At 40.4% G+C, this 20,881-nt stretch overlaps 2 protein-coding genes across 4 annotated transcripts in view; one reads left to right on the forward strand and one right to left on the reverse strand.

Annotated features, from left to right (window-relative positions):
* The window catches only part of SWT1 (SWT1, RNA endoribonuclease homolog), a 37,004-nt gene extending 21,326 nt beyond the window's left edge, over nucleotides 1-15,678 (forward strand). For 2 of the 3 annotated variants that reach the window (XM_026063005.1, XM_026063024.1), the window contains exons 17-19: nucleotides 7,617-7,683; nucleotides 8,605-8,669; nucleotides 14,309-15,678. In XM_026063005.1, the coding sequence (XP_025918790.1) occupies nucleotides 7,617-7,683; nucleotides 8,605-8,669; nucleotides 14,309-14,414 (238 nt within the window). In that variant the 3' untranslated portion in view covers nucleotides 14,415-15,678. The other variant, XM_026063015.1, reaches the window with a different exon arrangement.
* A 143-nt stretch (nucleotides 15,679-15,821) lies between these two features.
* The window catches only part of IVNS1ABP (influenza virus NS1A binding protein), an 11,443-nt gene continuing 6,383 nt past the window's right edge, over nucleotides 15,822-20,881 (reverse strand). Inside the window, exons 8-14 of the mRNA XM_026063066.1 lie at nucleotides 19,713-19,839; nucleotides 18,892-19,116; nucleotides 18,611-18,732; nucleotides 18,289-18,415; nucleotides 18,056-18,187; nucleotides 17,723-17,896; nucleotides 15,822-17,270 (exon numbers count right to left, since the gene is read on the reverse strand). Of these exons, the coding sequence (XP_025918851.1) occupies nucleotides 17,017-17,270; nucleotides 17,723-17,896; nucleotides 18,056-18,187; nucleotides 18,289-18,415; nucleotides 18,611-18,732; nucleotides 18,892-19,116; nucleotides 19,713-19,839 (1,161 nt within the window). The 3' untranslated portion in view covers nucleotides 15,822-17,016. The remainder of the gene's footprint in view (nucleotides 17,271-17,722; nucleotides 17,897-18,055; nucleotides 18,188-18,288; nucleotides 18,416-18,610; nucleotides 18,733-18,891; nucleotides 19,117-19,712; nucleotides 19,840-20,881) is intronic.

The following is a 20,881-nucleotide window of genomic DNA, read 5'->3' on the forward strand; positions in this document are numbered from 1 at the left end:
ATTTCTTTCACTGACTTGCTTATTCTTTTTTTATCCTGTTTTTGCATCTTGGTAAGTGTTTACAAATGTGCTAGACATAATGGCTAATAGCTTTTAAGAGAGTATCTCCCTCTCTACTGTTTAAAAGAAAAAAAAAATTTTTTTTAGAGCAAAATTGCTAATACGTATGTTGAAGTTGAGGGGTGCGCCCATACTAGTAGAAAATTGTACTTACTGTACTTACAGCTTTTTGTGATCAGTCTTCTGAAATATACTTCTTTTGTCTTGTTGCTCCTAAATCTTCCCCTTAATATGTCGATGGGAATGTTAGAATCAGCCTTTGAAAGGATAAGAAAGCTTAATCAGCAGCATTTAATGTATCTGTAGGGGTTTATATGAGCCAGCAGTTTCTTTTGGCTGAGTGTAACTTCTGATTTAAGAGTTTATATGCGCCCTCAGGGAATTTTACATGGGAAGTTTACTGCCTTCATGTTTCCTGCCTAAGTTACTTCTAGGTAAGGAATTAAAAATAATAATAAGTCTAGTCTTTGGTGAATTAATATAGTTGTTTCAGTCTGACTCTTTTTTTCATCAGTAGACTAATAAAAATTGTTTTGTTCCTATACACTAGTAAAAAAAAGTTTTGTTCCCACACCAATTTAAAATAGCTCACAATTTACGGCAAATACTGTTAAATATTCCTAAACATTTATAATCGTATATGGTTGGGTGTAAAATATTTATATGTTACTTACTGCAGTAAGTAACCTAAAATTCTGCTTTTCTAATATATATCTAAATGGAATTTGTGCTTAAATTTCTAGTGCTATTAATTGGGAAGCACTGATTTGAAGGAGGACTTCACAAACATTTGGAATTCAGAAATATAGTAATTTTTAAGATCTCAGAAATGCTGTGCTTATGCATTATTCTATAGCATTGATAACTGAGTTAATGTTTTGTGATTAACTAATTTAAAAACAGCTTGGGAATTCTGTAACTGTAGCAAACATGATTCCGCTCTATTTATTTGGCTGGTCAGTTGAAGAATCAAGATTTCTTTTTCTTAGCATCCAGTTAGCAGATTGTCTTTCTTCCCTGAGGTTGCTGTGGCATTTAATCATTTCTCTCCAAAATCTCTAAATTAAGAGCTTTACATTTCAGTCGTCCTGCATGTGCTGTCCCCTTCTAGAAGTAAAGGGGAGAATAATTTCCAGTTCAAAAAATATCATTTTCCTTTCCTACCGCTGTGGCTTTGGGAGTTTGTTTGTTTGTTTGTTGTTTTTTAAATTCGGTTTAAGCCTGAAATATTCTTGACCACTGAAGAAGAATGGATACCTTACTTTACATTTAAATTTCAGCCTTGGGATGCTGGGCTTTGTGCAGACCTCCAAGGTAAGCAGAACTGGTGTGACTAAGAACCAGATGTTGGAAATACCGCGTTTAAAGGTTTTACACCTTTAGCCAGGGGCACGGTGCCATATTCCTGTTCCTAGTGGCAGATGTGGCGAACAGCCCTGCCCTGGGTTATTGCTGCCTCGAGCCGTGTCGTTTGTGCACGTGCCCTTTAAACAAGATGCGTAACGTAATTTGCATAACTCACAAAACTCTGCTTTTGGGGTGAGGGAGAGGAGGGTTTTTAACCTCGGATCCCTAATCCAGTTTGGAGTATGATGATGCACAGTTAGATGGGCACAGCTGAGAGCAGGATTATAGGCGGATGAAGGTCTGAGCAGGCTTCTTGGAGAGAGAGGCTGTACGGAGGCATTTCTCTAGAGGAAACATCCCTGTAGTTGCTAAGAAAAATTRACTTTGCATCAATAGCAGCATTTACAAAGCTCATCTCTTTTAAGGATTCTTGTCTCGAAGTTTAATCATCGTGTCCAGTATAGCTGAAACTGTGAAATATCTGATCACAGCTTTTCTTCCAGCTGCAGCATTTTCTTTCCTCTGTGGAGTCTTTGCAGTCTCCTATTTCGTTTGAACTTAGCTGCAGCCTGCTGGGTCGGCAGGTCTGAATGTGGTCCTTCACCCAGCCGCCTCTTCTAGTGACAGCTGTAAGAAACCCAAATATTTCAAGAACTCCCTCTGTCAGATACAGTTGAAATTGGCCAATACTTAACATTGTGTGGGGCAGAGGTAGTATTGTTGCGTAAGCCTCGTTGCCTTTAATCCAGCCTAAAAAGCAAAGAAGTTCTTAGGACTCCCTAGAAATAAATGAATTAATCTCGTAAAAGCCATGGTCCTTTTTGACCTTGTAAAGCTGCAGAACAGGCATCTCGCCAAAGTGGCACTAGGATCTGGCATCTGAAGTACTTCTTCTGTAGAAGCAAGCATGATCTTAACTTCTTATTTTGGGGAAAAATACCTGTAATTTCCCAGTGGACAGATGTTGAACAAAACTCCCAAATATGTGTTGATCATTATAAAAACACCTGCCGGAGTCCCTCATTGCAGCACAGTGTAATGAAGAGTTGTTACATTATCAAGACTTTAAGCCTTATGCAGGTTTTATTTTCCTTTCTCAACTTTTTTTCCCCCTGATTTTCTGAGTTTAAGGTTAAACAGGGTTCTTAATGGGTTGACTCGTATACAATTAAATCATATGTCCTTCTGATTAAGCCCAGGGATTCGTCAGACTGGTTAACGCTTTATGACAGTTTCATGCGTTTTATGCCACAGACATTACAGAGAAGGCCTAAAGAGGAATGGCTCGGTGTGTAACGAGTACTGAGTTAGGGAGATTTGGCCGATTTGAGGGGGTTTGCTGCGTGTTCTCATATGACTTTTTATCCATATGCTTTCCTTGTCACTGCCCAGTATTTTAGTGTTCATGAGTGGCTGGCAGGCTGACCTGCTTTCAGTGCCAGGTTGCTTTCTCTCGTCTATTTGCTAAGTTCCTGATCCTTTCTGAACAGGTTTTGCTTGTTTCCCAGTTCTTCTCTAGCCACAAGCAAGGAAACATGTTACAGGCCATTTTCTATCTACTTCCATTCCCGATTATCTTATCATACTCTGGGTATGTGTTTGCTCTGTCACTCGGCTGATGCTGGTAGGTGAATAAATGTTCTGCATGGTTGGGGAAGTCCTATGGCTAATGAGGTGGAAGGGGTTGGATCTCGTGTGGGACCTGAAGAGTCTCTGATAGCCTACAGGGTGGAAATAACCAGAGGAGTATGACTCTCTAAATTTCGGTAGCTCTAACAACTTGTATATTTTCTTGGTCCTGATAAGAATTTTACAGCGCTCTCAAACCAGTGACTTCTGTGCATTGACCATCTTAGCCTTGTAACAAGAATGTAAGTTCTTCTGATTACTGCCCTGTTTAAAAACAGAAAATACGATATGCTTGAGATGTCCCCTTCTCTGTGAAACAGGGAGCAGAAGTTAAAGATACCTGGAAATATTATTGATTCTCTTGTGTTAACAGAAATGTAAGGCATCTGTGCCACCCTTTATTAGGTTGCTCTACCTAATTGTCATATGCAACTGTAAAACTTCATAATTTTTGAATTTGACATCGCCCAAATGTGAAGTCAGCATCACAAAGCACATCATATTTACTTCGCAGTATTGTATATATGCTTGTTTATATTTATTCCAACCTTAAGAAGCTATCTGTAGTGTGTACTTGTTTTAGCGTATCAGAGATATTACATAGGAATCAGGAACACTGAAGACAGGCAGAGGAGAGGTGATGGTACTCCAAATAGGTATAAATCATTCAGCCTGGTTCTTTCCTTTCTCCCCTCTCCCCCAAGAGCAATAACTAACCTCCGTTCTGTTGCTGCTGTCCATACTGGATTGCCTTGTCCTTACTAAAACAGGCTGTTCTGCAGAATAGCCTGGTGTACTAAATATTTTTAGAACATTGCAGAGAACCATATTATAGTTTATAGCTTGATCCCAGAACAAGTTGTATTTTAGTGGCAATCCAGCCCTTATGTCACCCAGCGTCCTTGCCACCGCCTGCTCGAAGCATGAAGTTTGGAGCAATTAAAAGCTGAAGTGCGTAACACAGGGTCATTCGTAGTTTGTTTTGCATAGCTGCGCTGATGGCAGTGGTAGTGTGATTTGATGGACTTCCACCCTTCGCTTCTGAAATACTTTTGATGTAATGTTGGCAGAGGAAAAAAAAGCAGTAGATAAATATTGCAGTGGTCGTAATGCTGAGATCCAGATTGCTACGTGGAATACTTCTACGTAAGAGCCCGTTTGCTCTGTGTGTTACTGATTGAGAGGTTGCTTGGTAGAACTGCTTCTGTAGCTGAGGCGTTTTTTTCCATAGAGAAACTTTGAAAATGAGATCAGCTTGATTTAAGAATAAATGTGCTTGCAAACATTTTCAGATTTCTACCAGTACATCTCCTCTTAATGTTTCTCTTAAGGCAGAATGGTGGCTACAGGGATGAAAGGAACATAAAATTATTAGAAGCAGTTGACGGTAGTGTGACATGATTGCCCTGCTGACAGAAGTGTTTTAGATTTTTCTGCAAAAAAAAATGTATTCCAAGATTGGAACTTGTGTTCCAGTTCATATTTAGTTAAAAACAATAATAACCGTTTTGTAGGGAATGCTGACCTGGTAAGAATTTGTGGGGGAAGTCAATGCATAAGTTCTTCTCTCTCCAGATTCTTTTGCGACCTTCATGTAACAATGTTTGTTCATTGAAAACAACAAACGTCTTTTATTTGAAGATACTGTAACGCATTGAGCCAAATCTTAGACTTCATATAATATAAACCCAGAAATCATCATTGTGGCTATCCAATCCACCTCCATAAAATAAGTTACAGAATTTAACATTACTTATATGCTTGTTTGCACATTTTACTTAAAATTTTCAAAGCACTGGAAGCCCAGCCAGTTTCTACGCTCCCCTGGGGCCTAGTAACTTAGAGGGGGCGAAGCTGATAGTGTTAGCAGCTTGCTGAAATGCTTTGGTCACCAGTGCAAAAGTAAGTACGCTTGCCAGTTTGATGTCCTCGCAAAAAATTAGCGCGAGGAGTAGTGAGGGTTGCCTTGCTCAGTGCCTAGTCTGGGAAGCTTCAATGGAGTCGCTCTCAAGTCTGTAGCATCCTAATTAGTGTCCAGATGCAGAAATTTTAATACACAAATTGTTTACTTTCCCTAGTAACTCTTTGGAAGTGCTCCCTGCAGCGGGAAAGGATCAAATGCAACATATGTGATAAAGTGGCTTAAGGGAAAGGAAATGTGGGTGGAGTGTTGGCCACTTCCATATGAATCAACGGTGTGATGAAAAAAGTTCTGCTCAAAACTAGAGGTCCAAAAAAGAACTTGGAAATAAGATCTAATGTTGCTTTAAAAATGACTTTGAAGCTGGTTTTCTTTACGTATAGTCTTGCTAAGAGAGGTTAAGGCCAATTTGAAGTTTGTAGCCGCTTCTCTGCCCTGGGGGTTGGGAAGTTAGAAGTCAGGCAAACAGAAACAGTCATGCAGAGACGCAGCGTGGCCCAAGGGAAGGGGAGCACAGGTATGTCCTGCCTTCCCCTCTCTTCTCAGTCGCTTCCTTCACCTTTCAGTAGCTTATATATGTTTTCTTCTTCCATAAAATCCAGAAGCCTATAGCTATTACAGCTGTTCTTCCTCCAGCCCACTGCTCTTTCCCCCACCCTCCATTTCCCTACCAAAAACCTTGCCTGGCTGGTGGCCGTTCARCTGTGGCAACAAACGTGTCCAACGCCCTTCCGGCTCCGTCTTTCTACCCCACCACGAAGAGTATATTGAAGAACGTGTTTTGCCCCACCACATTGTGTGGCAGCATATGATGTCATTCAGGTCACGTTATTAGTAATATTTTACCTTTCATATGTTTCATACAACTCTGTGTTCTGTCTTATGAAAGCAATTACCAAATACACAAGTTTTGCTCCTTTTGGTATAAAATAGAAGGCAGAATAATACAAAACCTGTCACCAGTAGAGATCACGCTGTCCCAGGCGTTGGTATACGAGCGTACGGATGTTGCAGATGGGCGATGGGATGGCTAAAGCTGGTGTGGTGTCCCGTGTGGACAGGGTTGCTGCTCGTGGCTCCAGTAGCCGGGCCGTGGGGACGGCAGCCGCGACGCAGCCAACGCTGCCAAGACTTCCCGYGTCTGCAAGGACAGTCGCCAAGTTGTCTGCGCCGGGGTGTTTTGTGCTGTCAGAGCTGCTGGCTTTCTCACTGAGGTGGCAGCTGGAGACCTTGAGGTATTTTTAGGAGAATTAGCCAGTCGGTTCTCTTGATCACTTTTACTTGGCTGATTGAGTTTTTATTTTTACTTTGGGGAAAAAAAAAAATCAGGGTGCATCTGCATAGGAAGGGAGAAAAGAGCATGTGATTCATTTGTGTTAACTGTGATAATTCCTATGTAAAATCAAGTAAAAATGAAAGTAAAGCATCTGACTTGCCAGTTATGATAAATTTTAAGATTTATCACTGTCTTCCACCATCTTCTTTTTAAAATATGTTGCCTTTTTTAACTAGGATTTTTAACTGATTCTGTTTCTCTGTTTTTTCAATTCCTAATTACTTCATTTATAAAAGCTTACAATTGCAAGGGGGGGAGGGGAGGAGAGAATTTGGGTACTTTCCCATGGGAAAGTAAGTAGAGCTTCCCAAAAAAGCAGGTTTTTTTTCCAAAGTAAGTCATTTTCTTAATCTATTTAGATACTTAGAACTTAACATAGGCAGAATTTTATCAGATTTTCTTCATATATTTAAAGTGTTACTTGGTGTATATGTAATATAATGTAAGAATGCTCACTTTTTTTTCCTAGTGAATGCAAATGAAGTTACACTGAGATATAAGTGAATTGTATCTGCTTAAATAGAATTATTTTTTGAGAGAATTGTTTCCTTATTGGATCATTTGGGGGGGATTCATGGAAAAGGACCTACATCTCTCATAAGCTCTCGATGTTGTATGGAGAGACCAAAGTTAACGCTTTCTTTTGCGGTCGGTATCTCTGTTTGCAATGTGTGGAACAAAGACTAGATTTTGGGAAAGGCTGAACTGTTGCTGGCTGCCGTGTACAGTCTGTGACTGAATAAAATAGCTGCATTTCACGTGATACTTGGTTCTTCACACAGCCACCTCTATTCAGCTGTTAAATCCTCGTTTCACTTCTCAAAATTGTGCGTGTAATGGGCTGGGTTTTATTAGAAGTAGCAAAAGTGTTATGTAAAAAAGTAAAATTCAAGCTGTACGTTAAAATCCTGGAGGGCAGGAGGTGCAGCTTTAACTAGTGTGGGAAAGTTTTGTACTGTGTGACAGTTTTCTGTTGCTCCACGTTAGCACAAGAGGCTTTGCTATGTGAAACAAAAAAGCTTTTAGTTATTGGTGGTTTTCTTCCTGCCCATGTAGAGACATGGCTCATAAAAACATCAGTTGAATTTTTAATTAGGAAAAACTCTCATAGAATGTCCTCATAGACAGGATAAGCTCCGTTAATTCTTTTAGAGGAGGGGAAAGGGATGGATGGAGGGAAAATTCTTCAAAGATCAGAATTGCCTTTTTGCTTAAAGAAAGTAATTAGATTTTTTTCATCATGCGCTTCTGACTATTTTTTTAAAACTCTTTCGCAGAGTTCTTAAACACTTGCTTTAAAAACATGTATCATTTCTTTTTCAGAATTCTGACCCCAAGCAGTACTTTCCAAGATATTTGGACCCTCTATAACTTCCTCATAAGCAATGAGGTATGACTTTTTCTTTAATATTTTATCAGGTACATTTTTGTTAAGCTTTTTTTTTTTAATCTAAAGTAGCTATGAAGTTAGCTGTCTTGTTGTATTTCCATTAAGCTAGAATTTTTAGGATTTGATCTTATTTATTAGACGTCAGACATAATGAAAAAATGCTTCTTGATTTGCACCTACCAAAGGTCATTAGAATTTCTAACAGCATTTGAGTTGCTTGTGTGTCTTTCTGAGCGCTCATTTGTTACGAACAACTCGTTGCAGGGAGTAAAAGTACTTGAAGCTAAGTCACCAAAATATCCCTGACCTAGTCGTTTTTTGAAAAGAGAGCGAGTACATTGCACTAGGTAGTCCTACTAAGGATATTGACTGCAGTTCAGAAGGGAAAAAGAGATTAATTGAAATCACCAGTTATTCATGAAGTTTCAATTCCGTTGTGCTGAAAGATTTTTAAGACTGAAATGAATRTTTGCAGTAGAATCGAGTTATTTTTCCATTTAGTATACTGCGTATTTCACATTTGCAGGCCTTTCCTTTACCGCATGTATTTATTGTTTGGGGGCCTGTGCTGTAGGGTCGCTGTATTTTTAGATTTCAGCGAGTCAGACGTTACGTTGTTTGCTATAGAATTATAAGGGTAAATTGAGAGAGGAAGGAAGAGTTATTGAAGGTCTTACGTATTTGTCCAGAAGTTGTTTAAAAATGAAGTTGGAGTGATATCTGCACTTCCAATTATATACAGGAGTGATGCTGAATTTGTACTGCTTGATTTTTATACCACATAGCATGACTTTCTTTTCCCACTGTCTGAACTTTGGGATTCTGTTGGATAATACATTAACTATTATACCAGCTGTATAATTTTAATTGGTATATTGTACTTGGTAAGTTAGTATGTTAATTCTTTGTTCTTTATTTTAGATAAATAACAGTATAAAATTTACTGCTGAGGAGCTTTATGAGTGTGTTTCACAAGAAATATATCGGTAAGCCAATTACTAACCATATTAAATGGGTTTCCAGAAAGACTGTAGCATGTACTGTATTAACTGAAGTACTGTAAGATAACTTTTTTGTTTAAAAAAAAAWATATATATATATATGTATTGCCATTGTTTCTATATCATGTGGAGTCACTTTTTCAACAACTGTGAAGAAATACAGCGCTTGTTTCCAACTCAGCCTTTACCTCCCAGTTTGATTTTTGAAGATGAGGGTGGGGGAAACGGGGATATTTTCTTCAGCACAGTTCCTTTTATTTATTTATTTTTAATGACCTACAACAGAGCAGGAAAGGGCAGAAAGTAAATGAGAGCTGAGCCATTAGCACCCACACAAGGCTTTGAGGTGAAATGTTGGTCCCCTGTCCTGTAGCAGTGTTGGATTCGTGTCTTACTGGTGGACAGAGCCAGCACAGCTCAGCATCCATTATAGAGTAGGTTAGAATATGGAACTGCATTTAAATTAAGTGGGTTATAATTGCAATTTTGTTTTGACAAGGTACTTGTTTCAGCAAAGGCAAGTGCAGGGTCCTGCACCTGGGGAGGAATAACCCCATGCACCAGTACAGGTTGGGGGTTGACCTGCTGGAAAGCAGCTCTGCCGAGAAGGACCTGGGAGTGCTGGTGGACACCAAGTTAAGCATGAGGCAGCAATGTGCCCTTGTGGCCAAGAAGGCCAATGGTCTCCTGGGCTGCATCAGGAAGAGTGTTGCCAGCAGGTCGAGGGAGATGATTCTCCCCCTCTACTCAGCCCTGGTGGGGCCACATCTGGAGTACTGTGTCCATTTCTGGGCTCCCCAGTACAAGAGGGATGTGGCACTACTGCAGCAAGTCCAGCGAAGGGCCACAAAGATGATTAGGGGACTGGAGCATCTCTCTTATGAGGAAAGGCTGAGAGAGCTGGGCCTGTTTAGCTTGGTGAAGAGAAGGCTGAGAGGAGATCTTATTAAYGTGTACAAGTATCTGAAGGGAGGGTGTCGAGAGGATGGGACCAGACTCTTTTCAGTGGTGCCGAGCGACAGGACGCGAGGCAACGGGCACAAACTGAAACACAGACACTTCCATCTGAACATGAGGAAAAACTTTTTCACTGTGAGGGTGACAGAGCACTGGAACAGGTTGCCCCGAGAGGTGGTGGAGTCTCCTTCTCTGGAGGTATTCAAAACGCGCCTGGATGCAATCCTGTGCAATGTGCTCTAGGTGACCCTGCTTGAGCAGGGGGGTTGGACTAGATGATCTCCAGAGGTCCCTTCCAACCTCAGCGATTCTGTGAATTCATCTGTCTTTATCAGAACTATGCTTAATTTGGTGGAGGAAAAAACCTGCGATTCTGGAGGCCTGAGTATGTGGCTGAACTCTCTATCCATGAAAATAGCCCTGTTCCACTAAATTGTGGACATCATTATAGAAGTCCTAAGTCATTGTGTGTTATTAAGCCATTAGTAAATACAGTTAGAAAAAGAGGAGAAACAACTAAAACTTAAGTTTCCAATTACTGTTTTGATTTAGGAGGCTTTTTTACAGTTAAATCACATGAGAAGAAATGTTCTGTTGCACAGCTGAATTCAAAGCTTTGAAAACATTAATCTAGAAATGAGTGGCGTGCAAGCCTTGTAGTGATTTTTACTCTAAAGTTGATAGATCATGAACAGATTTCCTTAATTTCTATAATGGAGGGCTTATAAATCCAGGTTTTATGGGATTTTTAAAATGCCATGATTTTTTTGGAATAAATCTTAAATGGATGCAAAAGACAGGTAGATATTTTCTTGGATGTTCCTGTCATATAGATATAAACTACATATAACTTACCAGGCTAAGAAGAACGGTTCCACTGGATGTGTAAAAGGCTTACAGGTGATTTTAATCTGAGTCGGAAAATTATTCCAAAAATCCGTCGCTTGCCTGGGTTGACACAGATTTCCTAAATCTTCTGTAAGTTTAAAAGCCCTAATTGTTGGGGGATGAGAGAAAGTTTTGCAGGCAGGGAGAGAGTGATTCCCTCCCCCTCCCTCCCCTGCCAAATAGTGGGAACATGCCACAATCCTAAGGTTCTTCAGCAGAAGAATTTGGTAGGTGAAGAGAAATTGCTCAAAGCCCTTGTTGTTCTCCTTTGTGCTTTTCCTCCCCACCTTCCTCTTCAAGCGTGCCCGGGGCAGGAGTGTTGCTGGACTGCAAGCAGGAGCTTCAGAGAGGACACCGTAGTTGTCAGGGCAAGGGGCTAATGGGGAGACTGAGAGGAAGTTATGCACTCAGTAATTTCCAAGGCTTTTGAGCTCTCACGGGTGAGGAACCCGTAACAGTTTCTACTATGTTATAAATGACAGTTTGATGCAAAGGCTCAGTGATAGGAAGAATCATTCAGGCTTTGTTTTGCAAGTCTCTGCTCTTGCCTAAACTAAGAAAACGTATTGTTTGGAGCCCTGAGCATCTAAGTAGCCCGYGTGAAAGCTGCCCATCATTGTGGCACTGCCCTCTTTGCTGTTTGACCTGGTGCATCTACTTTGCAGTGAGCTGCCGAAGGAGGAGGAGGCGAGCGCGCCAGGCGGTGGCCGGGAAGGTGCCCGTATCTGGGGCCTGGGACCGGGCACTGACACAGCGCCGCCAACGTGCTCGATCCCTCCCAGCCCAGTGTTCCCCTGCCAGCAGGGGAAAGCACCTCACACCGCTGGCTGTCCCATCGGGCGGTTAACCCCGGGCCAGGGCCGCGGCAGCCGCCCGGACGCTTGTGCGTGGCCCTACCGGATGGCCGAGCCGCGGTGCGTGTCTGACGTCTGTGCTCGTGCGTTTCCGTAGGGCTGATTTGCAATCCTGTATCCACCGTTGCCTTTCCCGGGGTGCGGAGACAATTTCCCTTGACGTGGCTAACACCAGTTCTAGTGGAACTGTAGCAGCTCGGTTCGAGAGTTAACGCGTTGCTCTGTTCCGGGGTATAAAAAGTCGGTGTGCAGAACCGTGCCCTTTACCGTTTTAGCCGTCTGATAGCCGCCGTAAGCCGCCTGCGTTAGGGCTGGCGGGCAGCTCCTCGCTCCGCAGCGCGCAGCTCCGGCCGAGGCTCGGTCTGCGGCTGGTGAGCGGGGCTCGTTCATCAGCGGGTGGGTGGTTTTGCGCAGCTCAGCTCTGCCAACGCTATCGGTGAGTGCCAGGAGAACGCTGTAAACGTAAACCGCCGTTCTGCGATAGTTTTTCATCTCCTGCTCTGTGGGCTGATCTGCCAATCTTAGGTTACCTGTTAGAACAAAAGCTACTAAGCGTTTATGGTGCGTGTCCTTTTTAAAGCATCCCTTAGTTTGAATTGTATTTGGTTTACAAACAATTTTTATTTATTTATTTATTTATTTATTTAGAGGTAGATCAAGTGAAAGAGGATGTAACGGATCTAGCTGATGGGAATAGATCCGCATGGATACTGCCATAAAGAAAATAACGTGTATAATTTGTGCTCAGCATTGTAAAAATTACTATTTAAGAGGCTGGTCTGGTAGCCCTCAGGCTGCACTCATGTCACTTTTTAACCTTGCTTTTTTTTTTTTTTTTTTTTAATGGTTCTCCTAAAAACTATCTTTTGGAAAATAGTTACAGAATGTTTTCTATGTGATCAGGTTTAGATCATCTTGGGTAACAGAAATCTAAAGAATAAATCAGGGTAGTCGAGAGATCTATGCTGTGTGTAAATACAGTGGAAGGTGCAACTCAAACTGTCTTTATTTACATATAATGTAAAATCCTTGTTCCGTCAAGAGAAAATGATCTAAGTGACCTTTCAACACTGATTTTTTTTTTTTTTCCTTTACCTTTTCATAATACAGTGGACAGCAAAAAGTAAGGAGATCTGCCTTTTTGGCTGAGGTGAGGATTAGTTATTTTAGGGATGTTATTTTTAGCAGCTTCAAAGCAAAAGATCACAACTGCAGAATTTCTTTTCTGCCCTGTCAATTTTCGTTAGAAATTGTATTAAATCATATTCTCTTTGACTCAGGACAACTGATTTCAAGCTTTGCAGCCACTATCCCAGTTAGAAAGTAACAAATAATTCACAGTAACTGCTCTTCATCAGAGATGGCGTTTGGTCGCCGGTACCACCTAGCAGCCTGCGAGAACTGCTGTGCCCAGCAGCTAAGAGGTTGGGGGCTCCTCTTCCCCGATGGCGTGAACAGGAYTTTTTGCGCCTCTTGTACAGCAAGAACGTCAAATGTACCACTGTGACACCTGCCATAATTGTTTCAAATAGCAACTTTTGTGTATACCTGAGATTTCTTTTTATTCTTAACTCTTTAAAATTTAGCTGGTTTACCTGTGGTGGGTTTTTCTTCCCCAAGGGCTGAAGCAAATATATTTTGAAAATACTGTAGCTTAAGTATTAGGCTTTTATCAATATTTGTCAGTTTTAACCACTAGTGGTGTTCAAAGCCTAAGTATAGAAGAGAGGGCTGTGTGGGTTTTTTTGTTTTTTGTTGTTGTTGTTCTGGTTTACTCTTCAACCAATTTTGCCTTCTAATTCCAAGTTTAGACTGAAAAATACAAGTATTTTGGCAACTTTATAGCTAGAAAAATGGCAAACTGCACAGGAAAGACTGGTCAAACTGTGAGCAAATAAAAATGCAGCAGGTTGCATTCAGGGTTCAGAGCCTACAGGTGACTTTCATGAAAGCAGACATGCGGAAACCACTTCCTCCATCGGATAGTTTCCAAGTTTATCAACATTCCTTTAAGCACTCTGACAGATGGAAGTTTTGCTTCACTACCTTCAGAGAATACAGAAATTGGAAAGGTTTTCATGTGTTGGACTAGAATGACCACTATTTAAAAATTCAGCACCGTTTGCCAGCCCGAAACAGAAATTGCTGTGGTTACTGTAAATACCTGGTAAATGCCTGCCGACTCCAAAACCTATAGTGTTTTTCTCCTCAGTACTGGTATCCCCTAATGAATATATGAACATAGTAAACCTCTTCTGACTAGCTAATTTCTACAGTATTTACCTTGTACAACCAGAAACTTGTATTAAAAAGTTGGCTCTTCCTCTACAATTAGTAACACTCCCCAGATTATCAGAAAAGTTTTCGATCTAAATTAGGCAAGCGCAAAAGTAACAGCACTAACTGTACCCATACAAGACTGGAAGTGGATTCTCTACATGCCTAAAATTAGACACTCAAACTGTGAAAGAAACTTGCTTCAGTTTGTGGGATGTGTAAATGTATAGAAAAGAGGTTGACTTGCAGCTTAAAGACATTTTCTCATTCAAAAGATTCAGTGAAAAACAAGACAGCTTTTGAGATGAGTTGGCAGTTCGGTGTTGCGTTTAGAAGACTGAAATCACATTTGCTGCATGGCTTTTAGACTGTTCCTTTCAATAAAGATTTTATTGCAGCATACAGCTGGGACCAAATACTGCTTGGCTAGCTCTGTAATGAACCTAAGCTTTTGCTGTAAGGATAAAATGCTGCTGGCTTTTCAGAGAGGCTGAGTGTTTGCTGCTTTTGACAGCTTTCAAGCAGGGTCTTAGTTCAACACTTTTTTTTTCTTTAAAAAAAACATACTGAAGTTTTCCTGTCCGTAGAAGGTAGTCCCTTGCGTCCTGACAATCTTAATGAAATAAATATCTATCTTTTCTTCTCTAGAGAAAGGCTAGCAGTTGGATGTTGCCAGTTGGCTCAGCTGGAGCACACTATTAAACAGTGCAATGCGTCTGTTCACATGGAAGCAAAGAACAGGGGCTGGCTGTGATGCTTCAGGCAAGGTTCGGAGCTGTGGCGCTCACCCCCTTCGCTTTCTTTGTCCAAGCTAAGTACAACTCCTCTGCTGGGGAAAGGAAAAAGTATCAGAGGAGCCAAAAATTGGCCTTTTTTTCTTGATGGTGCTGTTTTATATTTGTTGAGTTAAAGGAAAAAAAAACAACTGGTTACGCATGTAAATCATTACAAGTGAGAATTTCTAAGACCTGCCTCTTAGTAGAATTTTCTGTCCTACGAGAGGGTCTCTGGCTGGATACAGCAAAAGCTGGGTGTCCACCAAGAACACCAGTTTAAAACATCAGTTCTAAACTCCAAAAGAGTTAGCGTTACCTATTTTTGAGAGGTTAGATTTGTTGCTAATGTTTGTGTAGCAAAATGAGTGAGAGATTTGTTTTTGCAGATAAAATAGATGAAGAGGAGTGGGAAAAGGTGAGGAAAAAAGAATGTATTGTGATACCTAGGGCTCTGAAAGGACTAAAAATGAAAGCAGTTGACTATTAAGTCAGATACCTATGATGTTTACTATGTTTTACTACCCCCTATAGAAATGAAGGATTTAAACAAAGGTGCAAAGTGTCTCTGTTCTATATTCTGCAAATATACAAGGCCTAGGAGAAGACGTAGCACAGGGAAGGAAATGTTTTCGTTTTTTTTTAATTCATGTAGATATTTATCCTGGACCTTCTTCAACATCTGTAGAGTATCTAATCTGACCTCTTCTGGTGAAAAAAATCTATAAGCCAGTGAACAGTGAAATCAATATCAACACTTGTAATTAAGCATGTCACTTATAAATAATAGTTTTACTAAGTTTGGAGGAAAGTGATGTTTTTTCCTTGATTAAAATATCCACTTAATCTTAGTAGCTCTTGTACAGTATGAATTTGCTAGAAAAACTCTTGGAAAATTCCTCATCCTTCTCTTCTGTTATCTTTCCTTGTAAAGGCAAGGGGGTTTTGTTTTTGTCCTCTGCAGGTTATGATCAATAACTTGCCTTGTCACAGCTCTTCAGGTTATGGTTCTATTTGAACACCTCAGTTGTTGCTTTCCAAAACTGATTTAAGTCAACGAAGTTCTCTAAAAGCCATTTTCAATGCTGCTGTGGCCTTCAAAGCTACCTCTCTATGTATGTATTAGTACAGAGATAACTGGTACAGTTCTAGATGTTTATTTTAATATTAACTTTTGAATGTATTTGTAAAGTCTTGATTGTAAAAAAAAATCTAACTTATTGTTATAATAAATAGTTGATTGTAGATGGCTGTGGTGCTTTGAACACATTCCACCCTGTTAGTCTAGATCTGTCTGTATGTGAGACTGATTCTGTGGTGGCAAACTTGTGTGGGTTAACTGTCCCATTAAAGAAAGGACACAAACACGTTTTACAGCAATCCTGTGGTGCAAGGATTCCCCAAAGGTACCTTTAATGTGTTTGCATCAGCAGCAAGCAGTAAGTGCTAGTTTTGGCACTGGGAGTTAGATGTGCAGCACTACACATTAGACACCAAGTCATCCTAACCAACATTGTATCCGTATGAATAGAGAAAGTGAACTACARCATAGTACTATGAGCACATACGAAATCGAGTAATTTGTATTCTAGCACAGTTTCAGCTTGTAATATTAGAAAAATAAACCTAACGCCGTTACTAATCAGATGAATACCTTTTCTTTGCCAACAGGAAATAGTTTAAAAACCATGAGAAAACCCACGCTTTAGTTGTTTTACAAATGTTAGCTCAACTGTAGTAATAAAACTGCTGTACATAAAGCACCCTCTGCATTTTTGTCAAAATAGCTGGAGCCAAAATAACAACTTTTCAATACTAAAAAGTCACAGCTATGTTATGTTCAGAAACTCCATTCAAATCTAATGAAAGTGTTGTTGCATACTAAATTACAATATTGTAGCAGAGGCAAAAGCTCAGAAGCTCATCTACAGTGGTAAATTAAGTGTCCCACTCAGTCTCTATGAACTCCAAGATTGTCTCTTTGCTTCAATAACCATTTATCTGCCATTTTCATTTCAACAGATAAAGTACTCTGCTGAGTATATAAAAACTGTTATAAAAAGGCAATCATAAAAGATTAGGTAGTGGCAGGCATGTCAGCTTTTTTAATAAAAAAAATAGCCATTATATCTATTTAAATAAGGCTTCTTGTTACAGATTGTTCCAGTTACTGAAGAAAAACAAGGCCTGATGAAACAACTAAGTAACTACCCCCCCCCCCCAAAAAACCTTACACTTTCTGCCCCGTAGACACATTCTACAGAAAAAGTCATTTAATGTGCAAAGTGGCAAAACAAACACTGGGGGAAGCTCCTGAAATGATATGCCCAGTCTAGTTTCTCTTGCAGTATCTTCAAAATCTTAAAAAAAAGTCTAAAACAAAGTTCTAAAATACACAAAAACCCTTCATCTTGATATTCTTTCCAAAACAAATATGTACAGCACATTAATATGCAATATGCAAAAGCTCTGTGTTGCTGTTGGCAACATCTATGCCCTCCCCAACCCTATTCACAAGTGTACCTCTACTAAAACACAATTACATCACTAAGCCTGTTAGTTTGAAAAGGGAATTTAAATCACTTAAAACTTGTAAGTTTTTGTGTAGGGGCTCCATTCATTTGATTCCAGGTTGTAGACTTCCACGGTGTTCAAGAATTCGTTGCCGTCAAAGCCCCCAACTGCATAAATGGTGCTTGCCACAGTCGTGATGCCAGCGTTGCTTCTCGGCGTAGTCATGCTTGCCATCATCTTCCACTCGTTTTTAGCAGGGTCGTACATYTCCACACAGCTCACTGCGTGAGAGCCATCAAAGCCTCCACCAACAAAGAGTTTCCCTATCAAAAGGAAATAAAACGGATGCTGAGCTGCTAGGCACCAAGCATGTCACCCAATACAGAGTACCTTCCAGGCAGGCAAACTAAGCCAAAACAAGTGAATGTAAGATTTCCTAGGAGAAATCTTTGCCTTATTCAGGTTCTGAAGTTAGAGTAGTAACCTGCTTTGCCTCTCTTGATCATTAGAACTGTTGCACCTACTGAGGAATAATTTCAGCCAAGCTCAGATTCAAACAGAAGCTGCACAGTGATGTTTTTGAAAAGGAATACCCCAAAATCAAGTTTTGCAGTTCTCTGGTTACAGTTTTTAAATTTCATTGAAGGCATAGTGACTTTCTTCCTGTGCCATTTCCTCCCTAGTAAGCAGCACAGCTTTGCATTCTACTTGCACTGTAGCTTAACGTGACCAAATTCATCGAGCACAAGAGGTGAGTTAAGACCGTAAAGCCTACCGTCATGAACAGCCACTCCAGCTCCTCGTCTAGCCACGTTCATGGGAGCAATCACTGTCCAGGTGTTGTTCTCCGGATTGTAGCGCTCGACGCTGTTCAGGCAGTTCCACGATTCTGCTCCTCCGATTATGTACAAATACCCACCGAGCTCACAAACCGCAGACTGATGTCTCCCTGCAAATCCAAAGCCACGAGTTACAGCCAGCYGCTGCAGTCGCACACTAACAACATACGTACTGCAGCAGCTGAAGCTTAGAAATTTCTTTAAAAGAGATCTGCAGTTTTACAACAGTCCCTCTTCCCTCCCCTCCTTAAACTATACAACAAACTCACGGATATTAAGGGGGGCGCAGCTTGTCCAAGATTTTGTTACAGGATCGAACACATCACAGTTCTTAAGTCCCTTTTGACCATAAGGATCTGAGCCACCAACAATGTACAGTTTTCCATTCAGGGCACATACTCCTGTTCACATAAATAAGAAAAACAAGTAAGCTCATCAATTAGTAGAGGGCAGGGATGGATGGATGGACAGACAGACAGACAGTCAACTGCAGATCTGTTACCTGCATTGCAGCGATTGGTTCTCAATTCTGGAACAGGAGTCCAGTCATCTATTTCTGGCTCATACATTTCTCCACAGCTCAAGTCATCTGAGTGACCATTTGACCCACCCACAACATACAGCTGCCCCTAAAGTGAAAAAAATAAGCATCTGTTTCACATATTAAAAAAACAATTCAACTCATTATCACTTTATTAACCTTGTTAACAACTACGATAAAGCACCTTCTGTTACTGTTTTTATTAAGTTTGCCACATTTGTCTCACCTACTTAAGCCACTTACACAATTCAACATTTTCATCTAATCTCCACCCACCACGTACCATTAGAACTGCCATCTGGAATCGAGCTCTCGGTGTTCGCATAGGTGCGATGAAAGTCCAAGAGTCCTTCTGTGGATCATAGCACTCCACGGTGCGCAGACACTCCTCTCTGTTATACCCACCTAAARCCAAAAGCAAAAGGTCAGATGGTATCAAATTTCCAAAGACCAATTACTTGGAAGTTAGAGAACACTGACTCTGTGAAATAGCCTACATAGTTACAGAAGACACTTTATTTCTTTCCATTTGAGCAAGCTGTTTTAAAGAACTATTTCTTTTACCTGCAGCTATTAGCTTGCCATTAAGTTCGGCTGTCCCCAGTCCAGATCGAGCATATTGCATAGGAGACATGGGCTTCTCTATTACATCACTTGGTTGAAGCTCAAAACTCAGACTCTTCAGCAGTCGCGGCGTGCTCGTGGGAGAGCTCTGAGGGCTGTTACGTCCGTGCAGGAATATCACACACAGCACACCATCCAGAACAGCGAGACACAGGTAGGTGTTACCTGTAGGCAGGAGAAAATATAACAACATTTTAAATGAATACCACCGAGGGGCTTCTGCTTCTGCTTCTGCTTCTTCCCTGCTTTGTGAGAAAATGCTGTACTACTGTTTAGAGTTACTGGTTCCAAGTGTTAGCATAGGTATAGAAGAACACTGTTTTTAAAGATGATTAATGTAGTGCTCAAAGTATACAAGATGGCAATCTAAAGATGTGCTAGGATAAAGTCTCCTCCCACACGCTGCAAATAACTCATTAATTAATCAAAGAACGTTTGTCTACAGTTTGGACTCTCTGGGTCAAATTATACACGCGTGGGCTCTGCGATGGCCTAATGGATCAAGACGTAGACAATCCAGGTTTGGCCCCAGTTGTATTAGAAACATCTTATGATTTACTGGGCAAGGTACTTGATTTGTATCTATCACCTCATCGGTAAGAAAAAAACATTTCTGTATTTCTTACAGATGTTAAAGGAGATCCCTAGTGCATATGGCGTGGTAGATACATAATACTAGACATCTTTTAGACAAAAAGAAAAAAAAAAACACAAAAAACCCCCCACCCACCAAAAACAAAAACCAACCCTCAGATACTCACTTGATGTTTTCTCTGAAGCAATGATTTTCCATTCGTGTTTAGGACTCTGAACAGTAGCATTTGGAGAAAGACTTCCAGAGGAGCTGCTACTTATCTGCTTGTGATCATTCTCACGTGGTGGCTTTTTCTGCAAAATCAAAAGGCAGCTACAGAAACCTAGCCAGARACTGCACCTTGCTCTACCTTTACTTCTCTGAGCTATTCAAGAAAGCACTTTATCTACAACCTCTGCAGAGCATCATTTATAACACACCTAAAAACAAAACATCTTACCTACCTACTCCACAACAGTGCTGAGAACACCCTACGTCCTGGTACTCATTTCAGCCTATGATCACTACTTCTCTGCTGCTAGTCTCTGACTAGAAATCATTTTGAATTCCTGGAGAAGTCAAGTACGTGTTATTATTAGAATTTTCAGATCTAAGAAAAAGCCTACAGCCATTTGGACAGAAATGATTTACAAACTAGAAGCCTAACTCGCAAACTCTGCCTCTGGAACTCAAGTTAATTATATAATGCTACTTGGAAGTGAATTAACTATTCTCTTCATCCCCTGAAGACAAATTTATTTTGCCTCAGTTCCTCTCTGTGCTAAGATTATCAAGGGAGTTAAAAAAAAAAAAAAAAATCCAAGAAACAGCTACTTTCCACCAACAGGAGATCTCTGGTTTCTTTTCTTCTTCAGTTTAATTTATACTGTAATTTACACTATTTTGCTAAATTAAAAGATACAAAAAAATCTGCATTTCAGCCCCCCCCTTTTTTTAATATATATATCATAAGAACCAGACTCCCTAGAGTGTGCATGATTTTTATAGAAACTGTCATAAGACTTCTAAAACTTATCATCTAACTCATACTTCTCCATATAAGGTTATTTATGACAATTTGACACTTGGCAACAATTTGACACTCAGCTCAGCATGATAAACAATTCATCTGCAGGTAGCATTTTTGTTATTTCTGAATCTTCACCCAATTTACAGCATATTCTCCTACCCTTAAATTGCCTTGATAGACTCAATTTCAAAAAATTACGGCTTTTCCAGAACCATTATCTATGGGTTTCTTGTATTAATTCTCTTGACTGTTGAAGATTTCCAAGGGTTGGATGCAAGTTTTCAAAACTGGTAATTCTTATTACCAGAAAGGATTGGGGGGGGGGG

Source organism: Apteryx rowi, unplaced genomic scaffold (assembly GCF_003343035.1).
Source record: "Apteryx rowi isolate R43461 unplaced genomic scaffold, aptRow1 scaffold_100, whole genome shotgun sequence".
Lineage (NCBI taxonomy): Eukaryota > Metazoa > Chordata > Aves > Apterygiformes > Apterygidae > Apteryx > Apteryx rowi.